The 27,286-nt window shown below is 43.8% G+C and overlaps 1 protein-coding gene across 4 annotated transcripts in view; it reads left to right on the top strand.

The window, feature by feature from the left end:
* Positions 1-27,286, top strand: part of WDR37 (WD repeat domain 37) — a 219,303-nt gene that overhangs the window by 131,478 nt on the left and 60,539 nt on the right. For all 4 annotated transcript variants that reach the window (XM_056519509.1, XM_056519510.1, XM_056519511.1 and 1 more), the window contains 5 exons: positions 12,902-13,037; positions 16,957-17,028; positions 19,029-19,073; positions 21,488-21,564; positions 24,453-24,687. In XM_056519509.1, the coding sequence (XP_056375484.1) occupies positions 12,902-13,037; positions 16,957-17,028; positions 19,029-19,073; positions 21,488-21,564; positions 24,453-24,687 (565 nt within the window). The remainder of the gene's footprint in view (positions 1-12,901; positions 13,038-16,956; positions 17,029-19,028; positions 19,074-21,487; positions 21,565-24,452; positions 24,688-27,286) is intronic.

Raw genomic sequence — 27,286 nt, 5'->3', positions numbered from 1 at the left:
ATACAGTATCTCCCATAAGTGAGTCCACCCCTCACATTATATATACAGTATCTCCCATAAGTGAGTCCACCCCTCACATTATATACAGTATCTCCCATAAGTGACCCCACCCCTCACATTATATACAGTATCTCCCATAAGTGAATCCACCCTTCACATTATATATACAGTATCTCCCATAAGTGATTCCACCCCTCACATTATATATACAGTATCTCCCATAAGTGAGTCCACCCCTCACATTATATACAGTATATCCCATAAGTGAGTCCACCCCTCACATTATATATACAGTATATCCCATAAGTGAGCCCACCCCTCACATTATATACAGTATCTCCCATAAGTGACTCCACCCCTCACATTATATATACAGTATCTCCCATAAGTGACCCCACCCCTCACATTATATATACAGTATCTCCCATAAGTGAGTCCACCCCTTACATTATATACAGTATCTCCCATAAGTGAGTCCACCCCTCACATTATATATACAGTATCTCCCATAAGTGACCCCACCCCTCACATTATATATACAGTATCTCCCATAAGTGAGTCCACCCCTCACATTATATATACAGTATCTCCCATAAGTGTGTCCACCCCTCACATTATATCCAGTATTTCCCATAAGTGACTCCACCCCTCACATTATATATACAGTATCTCCCATAAGTGACCCCACCCCTCACATTATATACAGTATCTCCCATAAGTGACCCCACCTTTCACATTATATACAGTATCTCCCATAAGTGACTCCACCCCTCACATTATATATACAGTATATCCCATAAGTGAGTCCACCCCTCACATTATATATACAGTATCTCCCATAAGTGATTCCACCCCTCACATTATATATACAGTATCTCCCATAAGTTAGTCCACCCCTCACATTATATATACAGTATATCCCATAAGTGAGTCCACCCCTCACATTATATATACAGTATCTCCCATAAGTGAGTCCTCCCCTCACATTATATATACAGTATCTCCCATAAGTGAGTCCACCCCTCACATTTTTTGTAAATTTATCGGCGTATAACACGCACTTTTTAGGCTAAAATTTTTAGCCTAAAGTCTGTGTGCGTGTTATACGCCGATACACCCCCAGGAAAGGCAGGGGGAGAGAGGCCGTCGCTGCCCGCTTCTCTCCCCCTGCCTTTCCCGGGGTCTAGAGCGCTGCTGTCGGCCCTTCTCACCCCCTGGTTATCGGCGCCGCTGCCCGTTCTGTCCCCCTGACTATCAGTGCCGGCGCCGATAGCCAGGAAGAGAGAAGCGGCGCCGACAGCCAGGGGGAGAGAAGGGGCAGCGGCACCCATTGCCGCTGCCGCGTTGCCTCCCCCCATCCCCGGTGGCATAATTACCTGAGTCGGGTCCGCGCTGCTCCAGGCCTCCGTCGTGCGTCCCCGGCGTCATTGCTATGCGCTGAACGGCGCGGCGCATGACGTCAGAGCGCCGCGCCGTGCATAGCAACGACGCTGGGGACGCACGACGGAGGCCTGGAGCAGCGCGGACCCGACTCAGGTAATTATGCCACCGGGGATGGGGGGAGGCAACGGGGCAGCGGCGCCGGCAATGGGTGCCGCTGCCCCTTCTCTCCCCCTGGCTGTCGGCGCTGCTTCTCTCCCCCTGGCTATCGGCGCCGGCACCGATAGTCAGGGGGACAGAACGGGCAGCGGCGCCGATAACCAGGGGGTGAGAAGGGCCGACAGCAGCGCTCTAGACCCCAGGAAAGGCAGGGGGAGAGAAGCGGGCAGCGACGGCCTCTCTCCCCCTGCCTTTCCTGGGGGTATATCGGGGTATACACGCGCACACACGCACCCTCATTTTATCATGGATATTTGGGTAAAAAACTTTTTTTACCCAAATATCCTTGGTAAAATGAGGGTGCCTGTTATAGGCCGGTGCGTGGTATACCCCGATAAATACGGTACTTTCATGTGACAACACTGAAGAAATGACCCTCTGCTACAATGTACATTAGTGAGTGCACAGTCTGTATAACAGTGTTTAATGTTGTGTCCCCTCAAAATAACTCAACACACAGCCATTAATGTCTAAGCTTTGGCTACAAAAGTCAGTACACCCCAAAGAAATGTCCAGATTGAACCTGTGTGTCCTATGGCTTGTTAGTGTTACAATGTCTCTGGTGTGAATGGGGAGCAGATGTCTTAAACATTTTGTGTTATTTTTCTCACACTCTAATACTGGTCACTGGAAGTTTAATATGGCACCTGCTACAGCACAGTGTGCAAGACCATACTATGCTAAGATGAGTGCACGTTCTCAGTGTCCTATCCAGAGGTTGTCTTTGGAAAATAGACATATCAGTGCTACTAGCATTGCTGCAGAGGTTGAAGGGGTGGGAGGGTCACCCTGTCCGTGCTCTGACCATACACTGCATACTACATCAAATTGGTCTGCATGCATATAGATCTGTGTGTGTGTATATATGTACTATTTTCTAAAATTTTTATTCTAATCTGTATTTTAAGTGAACTCTCTCTTAAGATTTTAATCCAGTGTTTTTCATGCTTGTTCAAAGAGAATTCAGAAAGTTTCTGAGCGACCTTGAAACACGAATTCTTTTAACACCTTTAAATTAATGCAGTGAAAGTTCTAAGAAGATTCTCTAATGTATGGTAATGTATGGGCAAGTGCAACTTAAAACTTTTTATTTTTTTTATTTCACTTGGCATTACAAAGACTGGAAGAAAAAAAATAACTAGGGCATTGGGGAATCAGTCAGTATAGATATATACTGCAACATAGTCCATTAGACTTGATCTGAAAGCAATCAAATATTATTAGTATGGCTCCCGCAAGCACAGATGGATCTTAAAGGAACACTCCATGAAAAAAAAAACCGTATACTATGTTCTGCAGGGCTTGAGGGGTTGGTCTCCAAACTGTGGACCTCCAGCTGTTGCTAAAGTACAACTTCCAGCTTGCCCGGACAGCCAACGGTTGTCCGGGCATGCTGGGAGTTGTAGTTTTGCAACAATTGGAGGTCCACAGTTTTGAGACCTGGTGCTTAGCTGCAATACTAAATGCAGCCCATGGGAAAGGGTGGTACTCTTTCTGGAGACATAAAGAAATTAACCCCTTTTACCTACTACAACTGCTTTAAAGGGGTACTCCGCTCCTAGTCATCTCATTCCCTATCCAAAGGATAATGGATAAGATTTCTGATTGGGGTGGGATCCGGCTGCTGGGACCCCTGCGATCTTCTACCCAGCATGTGATTTTGGGCGGCCATGGTCATTACGCCATGCCCCCTCCTATAGATATGAATGGAGGGGGAGTGATGTCACAGCTGTCGGAAATCAGCGCAAACTGTGACGGCCATTATTCCAGCCGGAGGGAGAAGATCAACCAGAGTCTGCAGCAATGCATGCTCTGCTTCCCAGGTGACGGTTCAAAGCCAGAGATCCAGTGGAAGGAAGGCAAGGAAAAAGAGTGTGGAGTTGTGGGCTGAGAGAGGGCCCAAAGAGTCCAGCGCGACCTACTGCTCCCGCATGACCGCACGGTTTGTGGAATACGACCGGTGCGTTAAGAAGCTTAGGTTGATGAGAGAGGACCTGCGTGGAGCTCAGAATCTGGCAAGCTGTGGGTCCAAAAGGAATAAGCCAGAACTGAAAAAAGGCTCACAGCCCTGAAGAATGAGATTGCAAAGCTGGAGGAGAGGAGAGCAGAGATGAGATCCTGGAGGGGAGCGGTCTCTTCAGGGAGAAACTAGAAAACGAAGACCGGTTTGCCTCCTTGAAATCCCTAGGTAAGGTGAAGGTGGAGGTGGATGATGGGGAGAGTAGTGGCGGTGAAGAAAGGGAGGATGGTGGTGATGGAATAAAGGAGGAGGAGGAGAAAGTGGAGGAAAGTGTACAGGTGGTGGAGGAAGATGCTGTGCCTGTTTCTACTCCCTGTGTCACCAAGACCACCCAGGACAGCCACATTGAGCCGGCTCAGGTGGTGCTTCCGTTAAGTGAGAGCGAGGAGGATGATGTGGAGAGTGAGGCTGGGGGATTATTGAGGGCAATTGTGATGCAGGAGTCCCCAGCCCACCTCCAGAATTTCACCTTCTGTGATGACCTGTGTAAGGATGTGGCAGTAAAGCAGAGATCAAAGAAGCAGAGGACACAGGAAACAGTACAGTTTGTTTCATCCTTTCCAGCAGTCTGGGCCAGCTGAAAAGCTGGTCCTTGCTGTTGGGGCCCCCAGACTGCCAGACCCTGTTTCTATAGTGGAAGGGGGCCAGCATGGGGGGTACAGCATGATGTCAGAGATGGCTGCGGATGCTATGGATATAAAGCCCACCCATTCTGCTGGTAGGGAAGGGCAGGACGGGCATAAGGTGGGCAGTTCTGGAACTGTAGGACCGCTCCAGGGTGGCTGGGGGCGTGTACAAGTGCCAGAGGCTATTTGCTCTTCGAGTGGTTCCCCATGCTTTCCGGAACACTCCCCTGTGACGGGGGGGGGTGTCCAGATGCCGGTGCGTTGTAATTTGGCAAACTTGGCGGGTTGTTTACAGGGGAGCCGTTCCCCGTCTTTTGCGGGCAGGGCTTGAGCCGTTGGACTCACCCCTGTGGGGGGGGGGGGGGGTTTATGGGTGTCAGAGAAAAGGTCTGGTGTGATCTCCTGTGCGGGGGGGTCCCCTGTGTTATGTTATACCTGCTGGAGTTGTGGGGTCTTTCCCTGTGAGCGAGGAGAGTCCCTGCACGTCAGGGGTGCGCCTGGAGGGGCAAACCTGGTCTCTGAGTGTGATGTCGGTGGTGATGTCACATGAAGGGGAGGTGCTTGGATCATAAGTTGCAGCAGGAGTAAAGAAGATGAAGCTAAAGCCTGCTACATTATGTTATGTCCCGGCACGCTCAAGGCAGAGTGTAGAAATGAAAGGGCTTAATAAAATCAAAGTGAATGGTGGTATGGATGGTGTTGTGGATGATAGGAGTAGTTGTGGTATGATTGAGAAGGATGTACCTGTGGGCAGTAGTGGTTTGAATGAGAGGAGTGTTGGTGTAATAAATGAGTAGTAGTGGTATGAATGGAAAGTCTGCTATAATTAAGAAGTCTGCTTTGGATGGGAAAAAGATGCTGGGAGTAGTAGTGGAATGAATGTTTGTAGTGAAAGTGTTGGTGGGTCTGGTTCAGCTGATTTGGAGGGGTGACTATGTGTGCCCACTTTGCGCTAAAGTTGAGCTCCTCCTCCAGTTGGAGTTCAGGGCAAGTGATATCTTTGCCCTGATTCACCCCTACGGTTCATCTAAGTTTGACATCAGTTTTGTTTGAAAATCCAAAACTACCCCAATGGGTAACTGATCCCACGCTACTTACAAGAGCATAACAAAGACAAGAAAAATGCGTTGTAGAGATCACACAATACTTTATTAAACACACAGAAGCATTAAAAACCCATAAAAGGGATTGAAAGAAGTATAATACACATTATAATGATGGCCACAATGGACCAGACTAAAGAATGATGGCTACCAATAAGATAGATGTAAAACACAGGAATGTATGTAAACAAATCCTTATTGTTGGGCCTAAACCCACATGATAAGATAGAACATGATAAAACAGGTTGCTCTAGTGCTGTATAGATTATAGCAAAATATATAACCACATATAGAAAGCCACAGTGGGACAGAGTATACCTGGGTAACCAACACCTAACCCAACGTTTCGCTACTGCTTCATCCAGGGCCAGAGGATCTTTAACTCTTCTGGTTAAACTACGAAGTGGCGTAGAGCGAGCATGGCTGGCGGGATTTCACCTTAAAGGTGGTTTCGCCTCAAACCTCTGTTAAGAAAGTGACAGTTTTGACCCGTAACGAGTCACTTTCTTGTTATGACCTCGTGACCTGGCTCGGACGGTATGGGGATGTGACGGGCGCATGCCCAAGAAATACTTGGATGAGCATGGGATCTGGTCCGGGTTCCTGCTTTCTTGTCTTCTTCGGGGATGAGGGGGCTAAATTGAAAGGGAAACAAAGGTAAAGAGTATGGCCCTCTAATTTAATCACCTTTTATGGCGGCATTAATAGATGCCAGCACTCATTGACACTGGCATCTATTAATTGTGCCAGCATAAAGTCAGATACGGTTAGATTTGCAGCCTTTGATTTTCTCGGCCGTGTTGAAGCCGACATTTTCTTTTTACGGGAGACCAGGTTGTCAGACCTAGCCTCTCTGGTTAATGCCAGAAGAGAGTGGAGGCACGGTCCCTCCCACTGGCCTCTTGCAGCTGAGCCGTATAGTGGGGTGATGGTCCTTTTTACTGCTCCTGTTGAATGCCGACTGGTTATTGAATTAGATATGGGGAGGTGACTGATCTTGGATGTCTTCATGAAGGGACAAGAGCTCCAGCTCATTAAAGGGGTTATCCACCATAAGGTGATTTTAGTGCGTACCTGGCAGACAGTAATGGACATGCTTAGGAAAGATCTGTACTTGTCTTGGGGCTAAATGGCTATGTTGTGAGATTACCATAATACTGTGCCTAGCTTTTTGTGAACTGGTATTTTCTGTTTGAGTCTTCTTTTTGACTACAAATCCCACAATTCCATTTCTTCCCTCCCACACATCAGCCTCCCCCCTCCATTGAAACATAAATTAACTATATCCATTCAAAAGAACTGTGGTTTTCAATCAGGGTGCCCACAGCTGTTGCATTAGTTACAGATTGATCTCTCTCCCACCCATTGAAGCAGACAGGCTCCCTGTCATCAGCTGACTAGTGAGCTGCATTGTAACCTGGGAAAATTCTGAGACAACAGTCGTTTTGTATGCTGGTAAAAATAAAGATATGGGTGAAAATCACAGAAGAATTGTTGGAAAACCGTCACATACAGGTACAGACACTATATTATGAAATACACTAAGGCTAGGTCCAGACTACGGAATTTCCGACAGAAATTCCGTTTTTACATTTCCGTTCGAAATTCCGCTTGCTAAAAAGTACATGCGAGTCAATGGGATTTCCGTGCACCTGTTCATACTTCGGATTTTTTCACTCGGAATTTGCGTGCCTAATTTCCGCTAGAAAATTTCCGCATGAAGAAAGGAGGTGCTCTTTCTTCAGACGGATTTCCGCCGCAGAATCCCATTGACCTCAATGGGACTCTCCTTTCCTGGCGGATTGTTTTTTCAAATGCGGAACGTAGGCAGATTGCAAGCGGATTACATGCGGAAAATCCGTACGGATTTGAGTCTTAAATTTAAATATGATCAGCTCACTGGTTCTTGGACTAGCCCACATTATTCCTTTTAAATACGCCCCTTATGCAATCTCCATTTTCCTTCTTGTGGCTTGGTGTTTGGCTTCCTTTCAGCTTTTTCTCCACACTAATTTAATATAATGTCAGATCTGACTTCTCCTGCAATTATTCCTGCTGAGGTGGTCCAAAAGGGGCTGAACTTGGCTCTCAGTGCACTCCCACTGTTTTCGGCCTTGAATTTAAGCGGAAATTTAAGGTGGATTTGGTGGCGTCATTTCCATTCGGAATAGTGGCGGATTACTCGCGGAAATGACAAAATTACGCAAGAAACTGAAAAACGCCTTTGGAGGCGGAAAATAGTGGCGGAAAATTTTGCAGGCAGACAGTCGGAAATTCCGTAGTCTGAACCTAGCCTAACTTTACAGCCCCTGTAGCATAGTCAAAAAAAAAATTCTCTATGCCCCACAATTATGCCCCCACAATTAAGCCCTTTTTTTTTTTTCGAGTCGGCATGTGATTTTTGGAGGGGACTTTAATAATGTCACGAGGTCCCAAGATAGGAGAGGTTCCAATAATCAGCTGACTTATGACTGTGTGGTCCTCAATAATATAGTTAGGGAAGCACGCCTAGAGTACGCCCACATCCGGAACCCCTCAGGCCATGCGGGTTTCACCTTTCATCAAGGTAGCTGAAGGTCTAGGTTAGACAGGTTTTATTTAAAGGAGGAAGCCTTCTCTTCCGCAGTGTCCGTGGTTGAGGTGGAGTTCTCCGGCCACAGTATCTTTGGTTTTTGAGAGGGATTAAGGGAGGTACCGCCCACCCGACCCTAACAGAAACTGCATGATGTCAGTGAGTAGTAAAGTCATCTCAGGACTGATTGATAGTACGGGATCTCTGAATCGGTCCAGATCAGGGATCCTGGAGGTCATCAGATTCTTCTACTCACACCTTTTGGGAAGGAAGGATCTGGATCGGGATGTGATGTCTGGTTTCCTGGCTGAGGCCATATTTGAGCCAGGGGTAGACCCCCTATCTTGGCGTTTTGGCAGAAGAGATCAGGGAAGAGGAAGTGAGACTGGCTATCGAGGGGCTTGCCCTTAAGTCACCAGGTCCGGATGGCTTAACATCCGAGTGGTACAGGACCTTTAAGGAGTCTTTAGCTCCCCTCTTGATTGAGGTATTCAATGATTGTCTCTCCTCGGGCACTCTGCTGAAGTCATTGAGGTCAGCCCTGTTCCTTTGTCAAAGGGTAAAGATCTGAGCCGTATTGAGAATTGGAGGCCCATAGCTCTTCTCAATACAGATAGGAAGCTTCTGGCCAAGATACTGTTTAAATCGGTTGGTGAAGTTTGCAGCCTGGCTCCTTTCAGAGGCCCAGCACTACACTGCTCCACTGCCTCTGTGACATTAATGATAGCTCTTAGCTTCAGCCTGTAACAGAGCAGTGCAGGTCTTTGAAAGGGGTACTTGCTGTCCCTGGATCAGGCCAAAGCATTTGATCGGGGGAACCACGAGTACCTCTTGTCCGTCCTCCTGAGATATGACTTACCGAGTACTTTTGTTAATTAGCTTAAGATCTTGTATGCAGGGGCAGAGAGTTTCCCACTGGTGAACGGGTGGTCTGGAGTCCGTCAATGTTGTCCTTTATATAGCCTGTTTTTCCAGCTGTTATTTGGAACAGGTTGAACCTAGTCAAGAGGGAGGTTACGTACCGCATGAGGAGACTAGAGGGTTTATCTATGGTAAACTCGGTGGTGTTCTTAACGAACACCTTCTTAAAAGGTAACATCTCAAACCTCTGGAAAGAGAGGGCTCCTCCATGGGTACTCTCCTGCAGGGAATGGTTTCGGCCTTTCTTTCAAGAATGGGAGACAGGAAGGCGAATGAAGGACCTCCGTAGGCCCCTTGGATATCTTCTGGCTTACGCTACCCCAACTCTGAAGGCGATATGTCGGTGAGGTCTGGGAGTTTGGGAGATCAGGACCCAGTCAAGGCAGTTCCTTGACAAACTGGTTTTGTTGACCCACTTCCAGAAGCCTCTGGTGCTCAGGGACTTCCCAGGTTAGGATCTGAGGGTGCGTTGTATCTTTTGAACATGAAAAGGATCCCCCAGAAGTTTTGGGACTTGGCCTGGCGCTGCTTTCAGGGGAAGCTATATGTAAGGGACAACCTGAAGTACTGGAACTCTGATGACCGTTGATGTCCCCGAGAAGAGTGCGGGGACACGTTGGAAAGCATGGGCCACTTCCTGCTTCTTTGTCCCTTTAATATAGGGGTTTACAACAGGGTGGGTGATTCCATCGGCTGGAGTCAACTTGCCGGCCTTATCTATCCGGAGTGGGCTTATGGGGCATTCAGGACCCGGGGTGGTAGAGAACGGGGCAGTTTATTCTTAGTTTAGCGGTTAGGTACTACACATTGAACACACAATGTTTAGTGTCGACCCAACAGAAGATCCTCTCCGAGGTGGTGGTCAGTAGGAATATCACCGGTTACCTCGGGAAGATCAGGTCTTTGAAGTATGGTAGTCTTGGTACCAGTAGGGCTTTTCTCCTATGGAGAGGTTTTTCTTTTGATGTGCCCTAGATACTAGACCTTTTGGGTAGAGTACCTTTATTTTGGTTATGGGCAGTGTTCTAGGAATAGAGATAGGGGTAGAGCAGTGTCAGTTTTAATGGAGGGATAGCATTAGGGAGAATTGTAGGGGGAGTTGGGAAAGACTTTAAAATTATTTTGAAGTATCAAGTCTGCCATACTTCATCCTGGTGGTGGGCTAATGCATGTGCACGCTAGCTTTTTGTTTTGTTTTAAGCTGATATGGTATGAACGGCTTACAGGCTACCAAACTGGGGCTTAACATGGATTGTGGCTCGTGTGTATAAGTTTGTGTGTAAGTTGGTTGGGAGGAGTGCTAGGTGGGGAGGGTTTATTTGTGGGTGCTGGTATTTTGCTTCTTTGGGGTGACCTGACATGGGTCAGTTAAGGACTGGACTATGTGAACTGTACGAATGGTATGGACTCTGACCCATGTACAGGAGGGGTGGTCTGGGTGAGGGGACAGTTTTAGTGTAGGGATTTTCCTAAGTTTTTCTTTTGATTTTGTAGGTGTTTTCTGTAGTGCATATATTTTATTTAAATATTATATTTATGTGATTTTGTATTTATATTGTGTTTTATATCTATATTGTGTTTCATATTATATAGCATTATAGTAGTTATGGCAGTCTGAACAGTTGTGTTGATATGTGGTTTATTTGGTTTATTTCAGTTTATTTGGTCTAGTTTTTATTTTATATATATATATATTTCCAGTTTTGTGCTTGTTATGGTTTCCGTTTTGTTTTCTTGTTGTGTGTTTCCTGAGTATGGAGGATTTTGAGTTATAGTTGGGTAGTGCTAAATCTTATGTTTATTTTGATACGCCAAGTTGTGCTTTTTTATGTTAGTTTTCAGAATGTGTGTGAGTGTGCTGAATTGATAGTTTTGTTATGTTTTTTTTGGTACTTTTGTTAGTCCTGGATGAGGATTCAGTTAATTTGGTCTAGTTTGGTAAGTGAATGCTTGTGTGATATGATGATTATTTTTTTGGAAAAAAAAATTTGAGCTGTGTGCTTGTTATGTTTTTTGTTTTCTTGATGTGTGTTTCCCGATGGTTTTGCGTTATAGCCTGGTAGTGCTAAATTTTTTGTTTATATTTTGATAAGCCAAGTTGTGCTATTTTATGTTCATTTTCGGTGTGAGTGTGTTGATTAGATAGTTTGGTTAGGTAAGTGGGCATATTTTAGTAAAGCTGTGCTGGCTGGTTTGGCAGGGTTTGTTTATGGTACTAGAGTATTTCTGATTTATGTTATAGCTGGTTAAGCTTGTTTTGTGTTTTTGTATTGGATAAGTTTTTGGATTTTCTAATAAAAGTTTGTGTGAGATGTGCTATGATTGGATAAGGCTGACCCCTCCCCCCCCTGCCCCCGCATTTCTTGAATTTGGACTTATACCAGACCAGCAGGAGTCCAAGGACTGTGCAAGAGATGGGGGGGGGGGTAAATGTGCTCTGGACAAGTAGGGAGACACCTAGTGGCAGCCATAGAAAACTTTTTTTATTTAACCAAGTACATTAGAAAGATTTTTTATTTACCATAAGGAGTGCAATAGCAAAAATTTGTTTTAATGACGGTGCCCATTTAAAGGTTATTGTGCATCTCCAAAATTTCATTCAGCATTGCTAATTCAAAGAAATATTTACTTAGTGGTACTTCCAAGTGGAGGAATGAGCAGAGTTAGTTCACGAAAAGTCTTTTCTGACCCAACGTTAATTTCTGGTGGGTAAGTAACCCTTATTTGGAGGTTCAGAGGTAGGTATTCCTGTGGTGGCTCCAACAATAACTGGATTAGTGTGTTTTTTGTGTTTGGCGTTGTACTAGTGTGCAGAAAATGTAACATTGCAGACAAACACCTAGAATGGAAGTTGCAGTGTTGCTTCATCTTATCTAGCCTTCTGTGTTACAAGATATTGGCCAAAATATGTACGATTACCAAACCTATACATACAGGGGGATTCAAAATGGATGGTGCAGAGTTATAACCTTGGTATTCATAACCGAGGGAACATAATACAAATTTATTAACATGCAAAGATGCCCTAGCCATCCAAGTCTTATCTATACAATACAAATGTTCAGTGGTTTCCATTGGCGACTTGGCAGATGTCTAGGTCAGTGTTTCCCAACCAGGGGGCCTCCAACTGTTGCAAAACTACAACCCCCAGCATGCCTGGACAGCCAAATGCTATCCAGACGTGCTGGTAGTTGTAGTTTTGCAACAGCTGGAGGCACCCTGGTTTGGAAACACTGGTCTAGGTGGTGGTAGTCCAGTTCTGTCCAGACGTAGCCAGCAGATCATCGATATGGTGAAAAATTTGAAAATTTTCTTTTCTAAGTTAATGGATCTTGGGTATACAGACTGTTGTGATTTGCTGACCTCATGACACGGCTTCTGGTTTGCTGATTTCTCCTAAATTCATTGACCAAGAGGGTTACTAGACATGGAAAACCTCAGAAAGGGTTGCAGCGCTGCATCATCTTTATTGTCAGATAAAGTAAGGCATGTTGCTGGTATATGCTATCACTTTATGATCAGTGGAGTCTAGCCTCTGCGACCTTATGCCATCACATCATGAGATAGGAATACCCCTTTAGGGTATGTTTACACTTACAGGATCTGCTGCATATTTTGTGCACCTGATTTTGTTGCCTATTAATTTCAATGGGTAACAAAACCAACATCAGAAAATATGCAACAAAAATATGCAGCAGATCCTGTACGTGTGAACATACTATTAGGATTCTGTTCACACTAGGTCAATTAGGTTTCTGTTTGCTTGTTTTTTACAGAATGAAACCACTGAAGCCTGACTAAAAACAACTAACACAAATATGAGAAGAACATCAATAATATATTTTTGCTACTGTGCGAGAAGGCATTGCATGTTTAGAATCAGAATTCCCATTTAGCTGACACGTTAGGCTGCAGTATAATGCTGACTGTGTGTTCTCCAAATGGCCGGAGGTCACTGCTGTGTTCCCTCCTGTACTGACTAATAGATGGCTTTCAGTGATGTTGCCTTCAATCTTCTCGCTGACTGAGGAACATAATGGTATGTTCTCCTCTGTTTTAGATCGTCTCCAGCTTCAAGACCACAACGTCTCGGGCGATCTGCCAGTTGGTGAAAGAGTATGTTGGCCACAGGGACGGTCTGTGGGATGTCAGTGTTACACGGACACAGCCAGTAGTCCTAGGGACAGCCTCTGCAGGTAATCACAGGGCACTGTGTTTTGACTTAATTTATAGTAACTAATCACTGGGCCAGGAAGGGGTTTAAAAGCAGTTCACATGCCTTCCTTAAGATTTCTGATCTTCTGTTTGTAAACAGAACATTTTTTTATATATTCAAATGAGCAGCAAGTGTTCACAGGGTTTGGCCTATCACCTATAGTGTCCACAGGGAAGTGCTCATCACTTCAAGTGTCCACATGACTATTCTCCTCAAGTGTCCACGAGAGTCCACATGACCAATCTCCTCTAGTGCCCTGCATTTCCATCTATCGCTGTTTGCAATCTCCTTCTGCATTTGAAAGGCTCTGTGCTGTATGAGATGCTAATTCCTGTGACATAAGCGATTGTCCCCGCCTTGAGGACACTATCTGCTCATTTGCATACAGTCATGACTGTAAATGTTGGCACCCCTAAAATTTTCAAGAAAATGAAGTATTTCTCACAGAAAAGTATTACAGGATTATATGTTTTGCTATACATGTTTATTCCCTTTGTGTGTATATTTGAAGTAAAAAAGTAATGTCACACCAAAAATGGATTGGACAAAATTATTGTCACCCTTTCAAAATTGTGGAAAAATTAAATTGTTAGAAGCTCCTTTAAACTCGGGGCAAGTAACAGGTGTGGGCAATAAAAAAAAAATCACACCTGAAAGCAGATAAAATGGAGAGAAGTTCACTTACGCTTTGCATTGTGTGTCTGTGTGTGCCACACTAAGCATGGACAACAGAAAGAGGAGAAGAGAACTGTCTGACGACATGAGAACCAAATTTGTGGAAAATATCAACAATCTCAAGGTTACAAGTCCATCTCCAGAGATCTAGATTTGCCTTTTCCACAGTGCGCAACATTATCAAGAAGTTAACACCCCATGGCACTGTAGCTAATCTCCCTGGGTGTAGACAGAAGAGAAAAATTGATGAAAGGTGTCAACGCAGGTAGTCCAGATGGTGGATAAGCAGCCCCAAACAAGTTCCAAAGATATTCAAGCTGTCCTGCAGGCTCAGGGAGCATCAGTGTCAGTGCAAACTATCCGTCGATATTTAAATGAAATGAAACGCTATGGCAGGAGACCCAGGAGGACTCCACTGCTGACACAGACCTAAAAAAGCAAGACTACATTTTGCCAAAATGAACTTGAGTAAGCCAAAATCCTTCTGTTTACCAAAAATGGAATGAGGCCTACAAAGAAAAGAACACAGTACCTACAGTGAAATATGGTGGAGGATCAATAATGTTTTTTTAATTTTAATTTTATTTTTTATTGCTGCCTCTGGCACTGGGTGCCTTGAATATGTGCAAGGCATCATGAAATCTGAGGATTACCAATGGATTTTGGGTCGCACTGTACAGCCCAATGTCAGAAAGCTGGGTTTGCGTCCGAGATCTTGGGTCTTCCAGCAGGACAATGACCCCAAACATACATCAAAAAGCACCCATAAATGGATGGCAACAAAGCACTGGAGAGTTCTGAAGTGGCAGCAATGAGTCCAGATCTAAATCCCATTAAGCACCTGTGGAGAGATCTTAAAATTGTTGTTGGGAAAAGGCGCCTTCCAATAAGAGAGACCTGGAGCAGTTTGCCAAGGAAGAGTGGTCCAACATTCCAGCTGAGAAGTGTAAGAAGCTTATTGATGGTTATAGGAAGCAACTGATTTCAGTAATTTTTTCCGAAGGGTGTGCAACCAAATATTAAGGTAAGGTACCAATCATTTTGTGCAGCCCATTTTTGGAGTTTGGTGTGACATTATGTCCAATTTGCTTTTTTTCCTCCCTTTTTTGGTTTAGTTCCAATACACACAAAGGGAATAAACGTGTATAGCGAAACATGTGTTTCTGCAATCCTTTTCTGTGTGTAATCCCTACCTGGAGCTGTGTGAAATCATCTGACAGCTTCTCTTAAAGGGGTACTTCGTTGGAAAACTTTATTTTTATTTTATTTTTTTAAATCAACCGGTGCCAGAAAGTTAAACAGATTTGTAAATTACTTCTATAAAAAATCTTAATCCTTCCAGTACTTATTAGCTGCTGAATACTACAGAGGAAATTATTTTCTTTTTGGAACACATAGCTGTGTACTGACATCCTGAGCACAGTGCTCTGTCCAGAGTAGGAGAAAATCCCCATAGCAAACATATGCTGCTCTGGACAGTTCCTAAAATGGACAGAGATGTCAGCAGAGAGCACTGTGCTCGTGATGTCAGCAGAGAGCTCTGTGTTCCAAAAAGAAAATAATTTCCTCTGTAGTATTCAGCAGCTAATAAGTACTGGAAGGATTAAAGGATTAAGATTTTTTAATAGAAGTAATTTACAAATCTGTTTAACTTTCTGGCATCAGTTGATTAAAAAAATAAATAAATAAAAAATTCCACCGGAGTACCCCTTTAATAAACAGTGCCATATGTGCCAACAGGTTGTTTGTGAGATTGCAGCTTAGTTACTTTTACTCCCATGGAGCTAAAATGCAGTGCACAGCTCATTGCCAAGTGTAACGTTGGTTCAAGAAGAAGCTGCAGTGTCCTCTAAACCTGTAGAACCTCTTTGATGGTTAGACCCACTTTATTTTGTCACTCTCATTTAAGTGGTTTCCTATTTGGTGAGTTGTTCATATAAAGTAGTTTTTCATTCTAACAAACACAATAGAGTTTAAACTCTAGGAAAATCACCAATAAGGCCCAAAATAAATATCAAAAATGTTTACTAATAGTTACACAATAATATAGACACATGTATGTGCTGGGATGGGGAAATAGGGTACAGGTGAAAGTCTATACTGGAGGCCCTGCCTATCTAGGAAGGAAGCTCCTGATACGAAGTGTGGATAGGGTAAAGGGAAAATGCAACAACAACATACAATTGGTGAGTAGAACCTCTTGCCAACGCGTTTTCGCCAAAGTATGGTAAAGCCTCATCAGGGAGTGAGAGGAATCCACAATGGGATATAAAACATGAAACAAAGACCGACAAAAATAACATAGAATAGATAATAGCACATACAGGATGATGTTAGTGATGTTAGTGCAGCGTCCGTAAGTTAGTGGAAGTCAGCCAGTCTCCTAAAAGTACGGATTAGGGTCACAGTCAGTATGATATTAAAGTAGAACAGAAAAAATAGATGGAGATGCAAGACCCGAATTACATCAGACGACACATTTCCACAGTATATATACATTTACATAGATGGTCTATAAAGAATAAATATTGGCTCAAGACTGTTCCTGAGAAGTGTTTCTGTACACAATTAAGATACATTTTTGCAGATATAGTGACCCATAGTCCTTGAAGTTTACAAGAGGCTGACAGCTATGAGATCCAAATAGGGACCATTTAGATAAAGGTAGTCACGCCAAAATGTAAGGGGTAACGGCAAAATATACAACAGGTCAAGCAGGCAGATTGAAATGGAATTGATGTATTGGAAAGCTTCTGATCTAATGGTAAACACAATAGAGAGACAACATCTTGGGACTCTACTAACTAGACCTGGTCCTCAGTTTTCAGGGTGCAGCAATAACACAGTATTCTGATCTGCCATCAAGTAGAAAGAAAAGCCGCACTCACCGGTCCTGGGGAACATGGTAGCTTTATTTTATAACTTCACAGCATACAGGCAATAGCACATGGAAATCCAAACAGCAGCAGGTCAGGGCGGCACCGCCGCCCTGACCTGCTGCTGTTTGTAATTTTCATGTGCTATTGCCTGTATGCCGTGAAGTTCCAAAATTAAGCTACCATGTTCCCCGGGACCGGTGAGTGCGGCTTTTCTTTCTGTTTGGGTCCGTTGGTGTTTGTTTTTCAGCATTGAGCGGTATTCCCCGAATGGAGCTCAAATGCGAATGTGAACTTCCGATACTGGTGTGAATATAGCTTAACTGTTTTTTGTTTGGGGTTTTGCAGATCACACAGCATTGCTGTGGAGCATAGAGACTGGAAAATGCCTTACCAAGTACATTGGCCATGCTGGATCAGGTAAATATAAAGATATATGCAATCACATATGTATTCTTAATTATTTCCTCTTTTCAAAATACAAACCTCCACTGCTAAAGAACCTCTTTTAGGGTGAATCTGGTTATAGAGCAGCTGGAGTTTAGCAGATTAAAGGCTCATTCACACTGCAGAAATTCTTCTGGCAGAATTTTGGCGGAGTCCCATTGTTTTTAGCCCCTTAATGAGATAGGACTTAAATGTACATCCTAGTGCCCTGATACTTTACTCACCAGGGTGTACATTTACGTCCTATACATGACGCGAGCACCAGAACGGTGCTTGCTTCATGCATGGCAGGTCCCAGCTTCCAGGGACCCGCCGGTAATGGCGAACATCATTGATTGCGCTGGTGTCCTCCATTATCCCCTTAGATGTCATGTTCAATACAGATAACTGCATCTGCGGCAATGCAGGCGTTAAAATGGATGATTGGATCGCCCACAGCACTGCGGCGGGGATCCGATCATCCAGCATTGCAGCTGGAGGTCCCCTCACCTGCCTCCGGCCATCTCCAGGGGTCTTCTGCTCTGGTCTGAGATCGAGCAGACCAGAGCAGAAGATCGCTAATAACGCTGATCAGTGCTATGCCCTATGCATAGAACTGAACAGTATTTGAAATCAAATGACTGCTATAAATAGTCCCCTATAGGGATATAAGAAGTGTAAAAAAAAAAAAAAAAATGGACGTCTGCTCAAAGAATTCTGCCAAACTGCATTGCAGTCTATCAGATGGCGCATGTCCTTACGGTCCTACCATCAATGGCTCTGGGGCACCCGCTGCAAGCAGATATTCAGTTGGGGGGAGCTCTGACAGCTAAATGTCTGCAGTGTAAAAGAGCCTTAAGGGTCTATTCACACATACAGTATTCTGCGCAGATTTGATGTGCAGATTTCAATGTAAACTGAACACACAGAGGATAAGATGTCTATGGGTGGAGTAGCCCTTTAAAGGAGTTATCCAGGAGTAGAAAAACAGAGCTGATTTCTACAGAAAACAACACTACACTAACCTAAGGTTGTGTGGGGTATTGCAGTTCAGTTCCGTTGAATTTAATGGAGCCAAGTCGTAATACCACACAACCTGAGGACAGGTGTGGTGCTGCGTTTGAAACGCATTAGCCCAGTTTTTCTATTTCTGAATAACCTCTTTAATATGGAGTGTTGTGGGAATAGTTTCAAAGTAACTTGTATTTTATTCATTTAAAATCTATGTTCCTTCTATGCTAGGGATAGACTATGTGTGTGACAGCTGTCAATCACTAATAAGAACTGCCCACTGGACTCCTTAGCATAGAATAAACAGAGATTTAAAGGACACAAATACAACTTATACTGACTTTGTCCCAAATAACAATTTATTATCTGCTTGGCATCTGCAGCTCTGGATAGGAGAACATGTACTACATGACAGATTCCCTTTAAAGAAGATGTGGGAGTTTTCTGTTAGTTATTGATTGGATTTCATGAATCAGTCTGCTCTACAAAATGAGGTTCTGCAGCAGCTGGTGTTCATTATGATGCCTGATTTTAAAGGGGTACTCCTGTGCCTCAGCCTTCCGAACATCCGGTTTCAAAGGCTTGGAGAAGCAGCCGCTGTTGCGACATCACGACCACGCCCCCTCCATTGATGTCTATGGGAGGGGGCGTGACTGTCGTCACGCCCCCTCCCATATACATCAATGGGGGGCGTGGCCATGACGTCGCAACAGCGGCTGCTTCTCTAAGCCTTTGAAACCGGATGTTCGGAAGGCTGAGGCACAGGACTACCCCTTTAAAGCCCCTCATTCATTGTCAGCTGTGATGTCCAGTGACAGTAACAGATGCTGAGTGACAACTATGAGATGCAGTCGTTCCTGTGTCATATTACCTCATATAACGCAGATAAACTTCTAATTGTGGCAATTCTCATAAATTCTCAAAAATATGTTTAGCATAGAATTTATGATAGTAATGTACATTTTTTTTAATGTTTTTTGCAGTGAACTCTATAAAATTTCACCCTACAGATCAAATTGCATTAACAGGTAAGTACTTAAAATGTATTATGCCTTACTTCTGTGTGTTTGTGTATAACTATGGAGTTAGTAGCCCTGCTGTTTGCTTTTACCTCAACTGTTTTCTGTGGTTTCTTACATATACCCATTATTCTAGACGTGTAAAATACCTAAAAATAAAGTCATAATAAGATTTGTGAACCATAGGAAGCCTACAGTTTCCAGGAAGCAAGAGACAGAGTAAAAGGGGTTGTCTGGGCCAGGGGTGTTTTTTTTTTTTTTAATATGTGGGCATGGGCTGCACTAAAAATAACAATGGTGTACACTTACCTGGACTGGTCAGCCGTGGCTGCCTGTTTCCAGAGTGCTTAGTCTCCACCACAGTCTGGTCAGCAGCTGAACTCTATGCTGTCTATGCTTAGCAGCCATTTTTTGTCCACATGGCACTTCACTGGAAGGGCTCTGGAAACAGTCAGCCGCGGGTGAGCTGGATGAGTAATTATACCACTTTTCTTTTTCATTTATTTTTTTTTTTCTTAAATACATTCTGGGCCACATGTTAAAAAACACCCCCTGCCTAGTCAGCCCATGCAGCTTCACATTAGTGTGTGTTTGTTTTTCATATTTTTTAATGATTTTTGAAGGAGTATTTCCATCTGGGATTCAGGAGGCAATCCATAGAAGTTAATGGGAACTGTACAATTGGTGTAGCACAGCGTGCAATACTGTTTTCGCAATTCTAGAGTTACAGAAACAGAGAAACTCTCAGTGAGGAGCTCCCATTAACATCAATGCAAACTTCCTAAAACAGCCAGCTCAGAGGTTTTTGGCTCACTCCAATGGCTGTGAGGAGGCCAGAGGTGGTTGTAGAGCACCTTGATCTCAAGAGTGGTGCAGGTCACAGACCTGTTAGTTTCATGTTCTTCCTACGGATATGCCATAAATATCCAGATTGGAATACCATTTTAAATCTGATTAACACTACTGTGTAAGAGGGAGTGCTATGGCTTGATTTCTGCTCTGCTGGTTACTGCTATCTCAGATGAAGAGCTAATAGTTTGGTTGCTAGAGATGGATTACCTCCAGTCTTCTCTAAGTTGTCAGACAAACATGTCCCTAGTAACTGGCCTATGTAGATCTTGCCTTTTTCTGCATCTCGCTGCAGCATTAGCCATTTTTATTTTTTTAAATCCATTTAGTTGCAGAACCACTTTGAACACTATCGTCTCACTAAAGGATCTAAACTATCTCGACCGCTGGTGCGTGGCTCATATATCTTTTATGTATCATCTCTATAAGCCGCTTAAAAGTTTCATCTGCTGATCTCAACAATTCTCTAAAATGCTCTTTAGGTGAAATTCTCAAATGTTCAGCATTAATGTGATATAAGCTGAAGGAAAATAATTTCTTAATAACACCCAGTCAGATGTGTGCCTCCATGTTGTATCACCATATTGTAGTTACATCTATAGAGGAATGTGAAAGTTAGGGTAAAATGTTTAGCATTTAAAGTGAACCTTAAAGGGGGGTACTCTGCCCCTAGACATCTTATCCCCTATCCAAAGGATCCCCAGTGGCACGACCCCCTCAATCTCTGCTGCGGCCCTGGTGCACAGAGCAAACTGAGTGGCGATGTGGGGCGGAGGCTCGGGACGTCACGACCACACCCCTCAATGCAATTCTATGGGTGAGGGTGTGACAGCATAGACTTGCATTGAGGGGGCATGGCCGTGACGTCACTAGTGGGGCGCGGCCGTCACAAGCCTCTGGCGCTGCACCCAACGCTCTAAACGAACGGTGGGTGCAGCAGGGCGGGACCAGCGACGTGACCCCCACGATCAGTCGTCTTATCCCTTATCTTTTGGATAGGGGATAAGATGTCTAGGGGCGGAGTACCCCTTTAACCTTTTTATTATCACTTGGTATTTAGGACCAATATTCTTTAGTCATTCATTCTTAATGCATCAATTTTAATGGTCGGAGGATTAAAGACCTAATTTCCTGAATAGAGTCAAATGTTTAAAAAACTGACTGAGATCAGGCACCACTAGGGGGAGCTTATGGTATTTATAACATACTGCTTATCCTGAGATAACAGGATATGCTCAAGCTGCAATGTGACTGCATAGTATAGGATCTGGCTCATGTTAGAATATAACTAAAGCAAAGAACCTTTTAGTTCCAGTATCAAGGCTGTAGCTAGGACTAGCCCAAGCTTGGCGCATGTTGACATGACTGTATAGGTTTGTGTGAATCCATCTTTTACTCTGTGTACTTTCCTTTTTGAATGCTTTCTTAGAATATTATTTGTCAGGTATGGTTAGGTGTATGCACTTTTGATAGGAAACAAAAAGTGACATAGACGCCACCACAAAAGAGAGAGTAATTTCAACTCAGAAATAGGTTTTGTTTCATGTGACTTTATTTTTCTTTCTGTCCCATAGCATCTGGAGACCAGACAGCTCACATCTGGCGCTACGTGGTGCAGTTACCCACTCCGCAGCCATCAGCAGACACCAGCGTAAGCCTTGAACATATCAGATGCTGCAGGGCAACGTGTTAAGCAGTTATTGAAATAGCGATGTTTACTCTAATGCTTTACATGATTAGATCAAATGGCGAATGTTTCCAGCACCACCAGAGAGAGAAAATATATGCATGCCTCAAGTTACATCTGGTTTTATGCTTTGTTAGTGTTAGTATCTTGTTGCACAGGTTCCATTTTATTGCTGCAGTTTAAAACATATTGTTTCCTGAATCCTCATAATGTTCATTGTAAATACACATAAAGGGGATGCTCTGATTCTGGAGAAAAAGTCCTATTTAAAGGGGTACTCCACTGGCCAGCGTTCGGAAGTAAATGTTCCGAACACTGTTTTTTCTCACTGCAGGGGTTGACCACGCCCCTTGTGACATCACTGCCACACCCCCTCAATGCAAGTCTATGGGAGGGGGTGTTATGGCCGTCACACCCTCTTCCATAGACTTACATTGAGGGTGTGTGACTGTGACGTCACAAGGGGCGTGGTCAACCCCCGCAGTGCGAAAACAGTGTTCAGAACATTTACTTTTGAACGCTGGCCAGTGGAGTACCCCTTTAAGGGGCTCTCTACTTTGTACAATCCCTCAGCAAGAAGCTGATCTCAGGGTGTCTTATACCAATCAAGTGTAATCTATGTGGACATTTTTCAGAAAGTACTTGAAGAATGAAATCAGACCCCCCCCCCCCCCCCCCCCAGTAAATGACATGTTCGCTGTGTAGACAGTACATCAGCCTCTCCTGTTGGCAACAGGATTACTTCCTCATATATAAAATCCTTCCTTGCAGATCTCAGATCCCTCTTCCCCTTTTCTAAGCTCTATTTTCCTTGTTCCTTTATATAATCCTCCACATATCATGTGTTGCCGGAGAGATAATCTCTGCCCTATTTAAAGAAACCAGGAGTGCAGTGATATAGTGGTTGAGTCAGTACAGTGACTAGCTGTAGTTATAAATCTCCCCTGACTCACACCGCTTGTCTCTTTTGTTAGCATATTCTCTAGTGTGTCCCATGAGTTGCAGCCTGAGGGTGCGTTCACACGCTTTTTGTTTTTGCGGGTCTTCCGCTGCATATTTGAAAGGGTGCGGGCTCTACTTAGCTATCCGCAGCAGATTTTCCACGGAGGAATTTATGCTACGGAAAATCTGCTGCAAGCCCCATTGAAGTCAGTAGGGACTGCGGCGGATTTTCCGCAGCGTAAATTCCGCCGCGGACAATCTCCTATGGACAGCCAAGAAGAGCTCGCCCCTTTCAAATACGCAGCGGAAAACCTGCAAAAACAAAGAGCGTGTGAACGCGCCCTGATACTGCATTCCCTGATTCCGAATCATATGAAGCAGACAGAAGGAGACAGACTGAAGCTGCATTTCACAGGAATACACTAAGGGGGAGATTTATCTAAACCTGTCCAGAGGAAAAGTTGCTGAGTTGCCCATAGCAACCAATCAGATCGCTGCTTTCATTTTGCAGAGGTTTGGTTAAAAATCGGCAACTTTTCCTCTGTACAGGTTTTGATAAATCTCCCCCTAAGACTTTATTGTGAGTAAGGGAGGGAATGTTCTTTGTCCTATAACTTACTGCACTTGGTAAGTGCTTAGTGCAGTGTTTCCCAACCAGGGTGCCTCCAGCTGTTGCAAAACTACAACTCCCAGCATGCCCGGACAGCCTTCGGCTGTCCGGGCATGCTGGGAGTTGTAGTTTTGCAACAGCTTGAGGCACCTTGGTTGGGAAACACTGACTTAGTGAGTGTAGTGATTAGAGATGAGCGAACTTACAGTAAATTCGATTCGTCACAAACTTCTCGGCTCGGCAGTTGATGACTTATCCTGCATAAATTAGTTCAGCCTTCAGCTGCTCCGGTGGGCTGGAAAAGGTGGATACAGTCCTAGGAAAGAGTCTCCTAGGAATGTATCCACCTTTTCCAGCCCACCGGAGCAGCTGAAGGCTGAACTAATTTACGCAGGATAAGTCATCAACTGCCGAGCCGAGAAGTTCGTGACGAATCGAATTTACTGTAAGTTCGCTCATCTCTAGTAGTAATAAATCTTCTTTAATATTGGCCTCTTCTGCGTTATATAGGGGGGAAAAAATTAAAACGTGCTTGAATTTCCCTGCAGTGCCCCTATCAGTAGGTGGGCTATGTAATACATGAATAGGAGTCCTGCATAGCCAGATACTCTTTGTAGTCCCTATCCATTGCAGCCAATAGACGAGGGTCCTGAACATTAGACTCCTCTTTATGAAGGGGAAGCACTGAACTGGTTGACTGCTTAATGACATTGTGAATATATTGTTCATATATCACTGTAAGAGAAACCAGCATATTTCTTATACTACAGTTTGGTTGTAGTTTAGACTTATAAATCCTATAATTTGTATATAATGCCATAGGTTTTATTATAGTAGTTAACGAGGTTGTCTCACAAAGACCATACTTAGAGCCTGTATAAGCCAAAATGGTGCCCCGCTCTCTAAAAGTGACTCCCATTTTGGATGTCCTTTACTGTCCTTGCTTTACACACTCTGCCAGTGACTTGAACGGCCGCCATGTAATACATTACTCCTACAGGGGAAGCTATAGAGGACTCGTCTAAGTGTGACAGTGTTCCCCAACCAGGGTGCCTCCAGCTGTTGCAAAACTGCAACTCCCAGCATGCCTGGACAGCCTTTGTTGTAGTTTCACAACAGCTGGAGGCACCCTGGCTGGGAAACACTGAACTTTGGCTTCACCTGGGAATATAAACTGTGGGTGGTGGACCCAGGGTGATCAGCTGAAGGCCCTAGTGGCCACTTTTTTAAAGGGGTCATCTCCGATGAGACAATTACCTTATATGGTAATTAAAGTCTTGTGTTTTTTTTTCCTCATCAGATATCTGCAGAAGAAGAAGTGGACTTTTCAGATAAAGATGATCTTGATGCGGACGGAGATATTTCCAGTGATTGTCCTACTGTCCGGGTGCCCATAACCACACTTAAAAGTCATCAGGGAGTGGTAATCGCTGCTGATTGGTTGGTCGGGGGAAAGCAAGCTGTTACAGCATCATGGGATAGGACTGCCAACTTGTATGATGTAGAGACGTCTGAGCTGGTCCACTCCCTCACAGGTGAATGATCTATATAGTGATGAAATACTTACCTGGTTTTATCACACTTGTCTGTATAAGGGTGCGTCCACACTGAGGAATAGGAGAGGAGTCCTCACGGAAATATTCTGCAGCGGAATTAGAAAAAAAAAAATTAAGTGTGAAAAAATTGTTGTTTAAAGGAGTCCTCAGTGGAAACAAGATAGGCATCCTACTGCCTAAACATAAAAATGCACAAATAACACAGATATAAAATTCCAGCAATTTCTGTCTCTTTCCTTTGTTCCTGTTTTGTCTCGTATTCCAATTTAAACAGAAAAGATTTCTTTATATTTCTCAATGTGTTCCATGTCATGTGCCTGGCTGTGAATCTGGCCATACACATAAGATAGCTGTCTACCAAATATTTGCCAACAGCTATCTTTTCAGATATATATATATATATATATATATATATATATATATATATATATATACTGGCTCAGCTTGGCCTAGCTTGCATGTGTTTTTGATGGAGAGTGTGAAGGAAGACTCCTCTGATGATGGCTTATAGTAGTGTTTCCCAACCAGGGTGCCTCCAGCTGTTGCAAAACTACAACTCCAAGCATGCTGGGAGTTGTAGTTTTGCAACAGCTGGAGGCACCCTGGTTGGGAAACACTGGCTTATAGGAACAGCAAAATTGGGCAGTTGAATTCAATTTCAAAGTACTCATTCCTTTTCTCCACCAACACCTGCCATTAGGGGAGATTTCCCCCCCCCCACCCATACACATTTGATCGGTCCTGCCAAAATCTGAATGTACGTCCAACACTTTAAAAAAACATACCTTTCAGCAGATTGGAAATACTTGGTATGAACAGGGTCTTACTGCACATTCACTGATCTTTCTCTCTCATTTATTTAACCTCTGCTTTCCACGGAAGATGTGCTCCAGCGATTGGCTACAGTGCTGTAATAATTCCCACCCATGATAACACAAGGAAAGAGTGGTCATGTTGTTATCCTTCTTATTTGTATTCTAAAAGATTAGGAGGGGACCACATGAGTTATCTGGTTCTATAAAATTCACATGCAATACAAGGCCATTCTCTTTATTGACATACAGTGCCTTGCAAAAGTATTCACTTTTGCTGAACTTTTTTTGTATTTTAGTACATTACAACCTTAAGTTCAATGTTTTGTTAATCTGAAATTTATGTGACTGATCAGAACACAATAGTCTAAGTTGGTGAAGTGAAATGAGGAAAATATATAAATAAAACTATTGTCATGTGCGTATGTATTCACCACCTTTGTTAGGAAGCACATAAAAAGCTCTGGTGCAACTAATGATGAAATGATGTCCACCCGTGTGCAATCTAAGTGTCACATGATCTGTCATTACATATACACACCTTTTTTGAAAGGCCCAGAGGCTACAACACCTAAGCAAGGGGCATCAGTAACCAAACACTGCCATGAAGACCAAGGAACTCTCCAAACAATGAATGGACAATGTTGTTGAGAAGTACAAGTCAGGGTTAGGTTATAAAAAAAATTTCAAAATCTTTGATGATCCCCAGGAGCACCATCAAATCTATCATAACCAAAGGGAAAGAACATGGCACAACAGCAAACCTGGCAAAAGACGTCCGCCCACCAAAACGCACCGACCAGGCAAGGAAGGCATTAATCAGAGAGGCGGCACAGAGACCAAAGGTAACCCTGGAGGAGCTGCAGAGTCCAACAGCAGAGACTGGAGTATCTGTACATGGGACGACAATAAGCCATATGCTCCATAGAGTTGGGCTTTATGGCAGAGTGGTCAGAAGAAAGTCATTACTTTCAGCTAAAAACAAAAAGGCTTGTGGGAGACTCCCAAAATGTCTGGAGAAAGGTGCTCTGATCTGGTGAGACTAAAATCGAACTTTTTGGCCATCAAAGAAAACTCTGTCTGGCGCAACCCAACACATCACATCACCCAAAGAACACCTATAATTTTTCAGCAGCTGGGACTGGGAAACTGGTCAGAGTTGAGGGAAAGATGGATGGTGCGCAATACAGGGATATTCTTGTGAAAAACCTGTCCCACTCTGTGCATGAATTGAGGCTAGGACGGAGGTTCACCTTCCAGCAGGACAATGACCCCAAACACACTGCTAAAGCAACACCTAAGGGGAAACATTTAAATGTGTTGGAATGGCCTAGTCAAAGCCCAGATCTCAATCCAGTCGAAAATCTGTGGACTTAAAGATTGCTGTTTACAAGCACAAACCATCCAACTTGAAAGAGCTGAAACAGTTTTGCAAGGAGGAATGGGCAAAAAATCCCAGTGGTAAAATGTGGCAAGCTCATAGAGACTTATCCAAAGTGACTTGGAGCTGTGATTGGCGCAAAAGGGCTCTACAAAGTATTGACTTCAGGGGGTTGAATAGTTATGCACATTGACTTTTTCTGTTATTTTGTCCTATTTGTTGTTTGTGTCACAATAAATAAATAAATTTAAAAAAACATCAACGTTGTGGGTATGTTCTGTAAATTAAATTTTCTAAATCCTCTAGGTTGTGAGGGACCAAAATACGAAATAAGTCAAGGGGGTGAATACTTTTGCAAGGCACTGTATCTGCGCCCTTATTCAGA

This window comes from Hyla sarda, chromosome 5 (genome assembly GCF_029499605.1).
Source record: "Hyla sarda isolate aHylSar1 chromosome 5, aHylSar1.hap1, whole genome shotgun sequence".
In the NCBI taxonomy this organism is placed as follows: domain Eukaryota; kingdom Metazoa; phylum Chordata; class Amphibia; order Anura; family Hylidae; genus Hyla; species Hyla sarda.
This window is presented reverse-complemented; position numbering and strand designations above follow the sequence as displayed.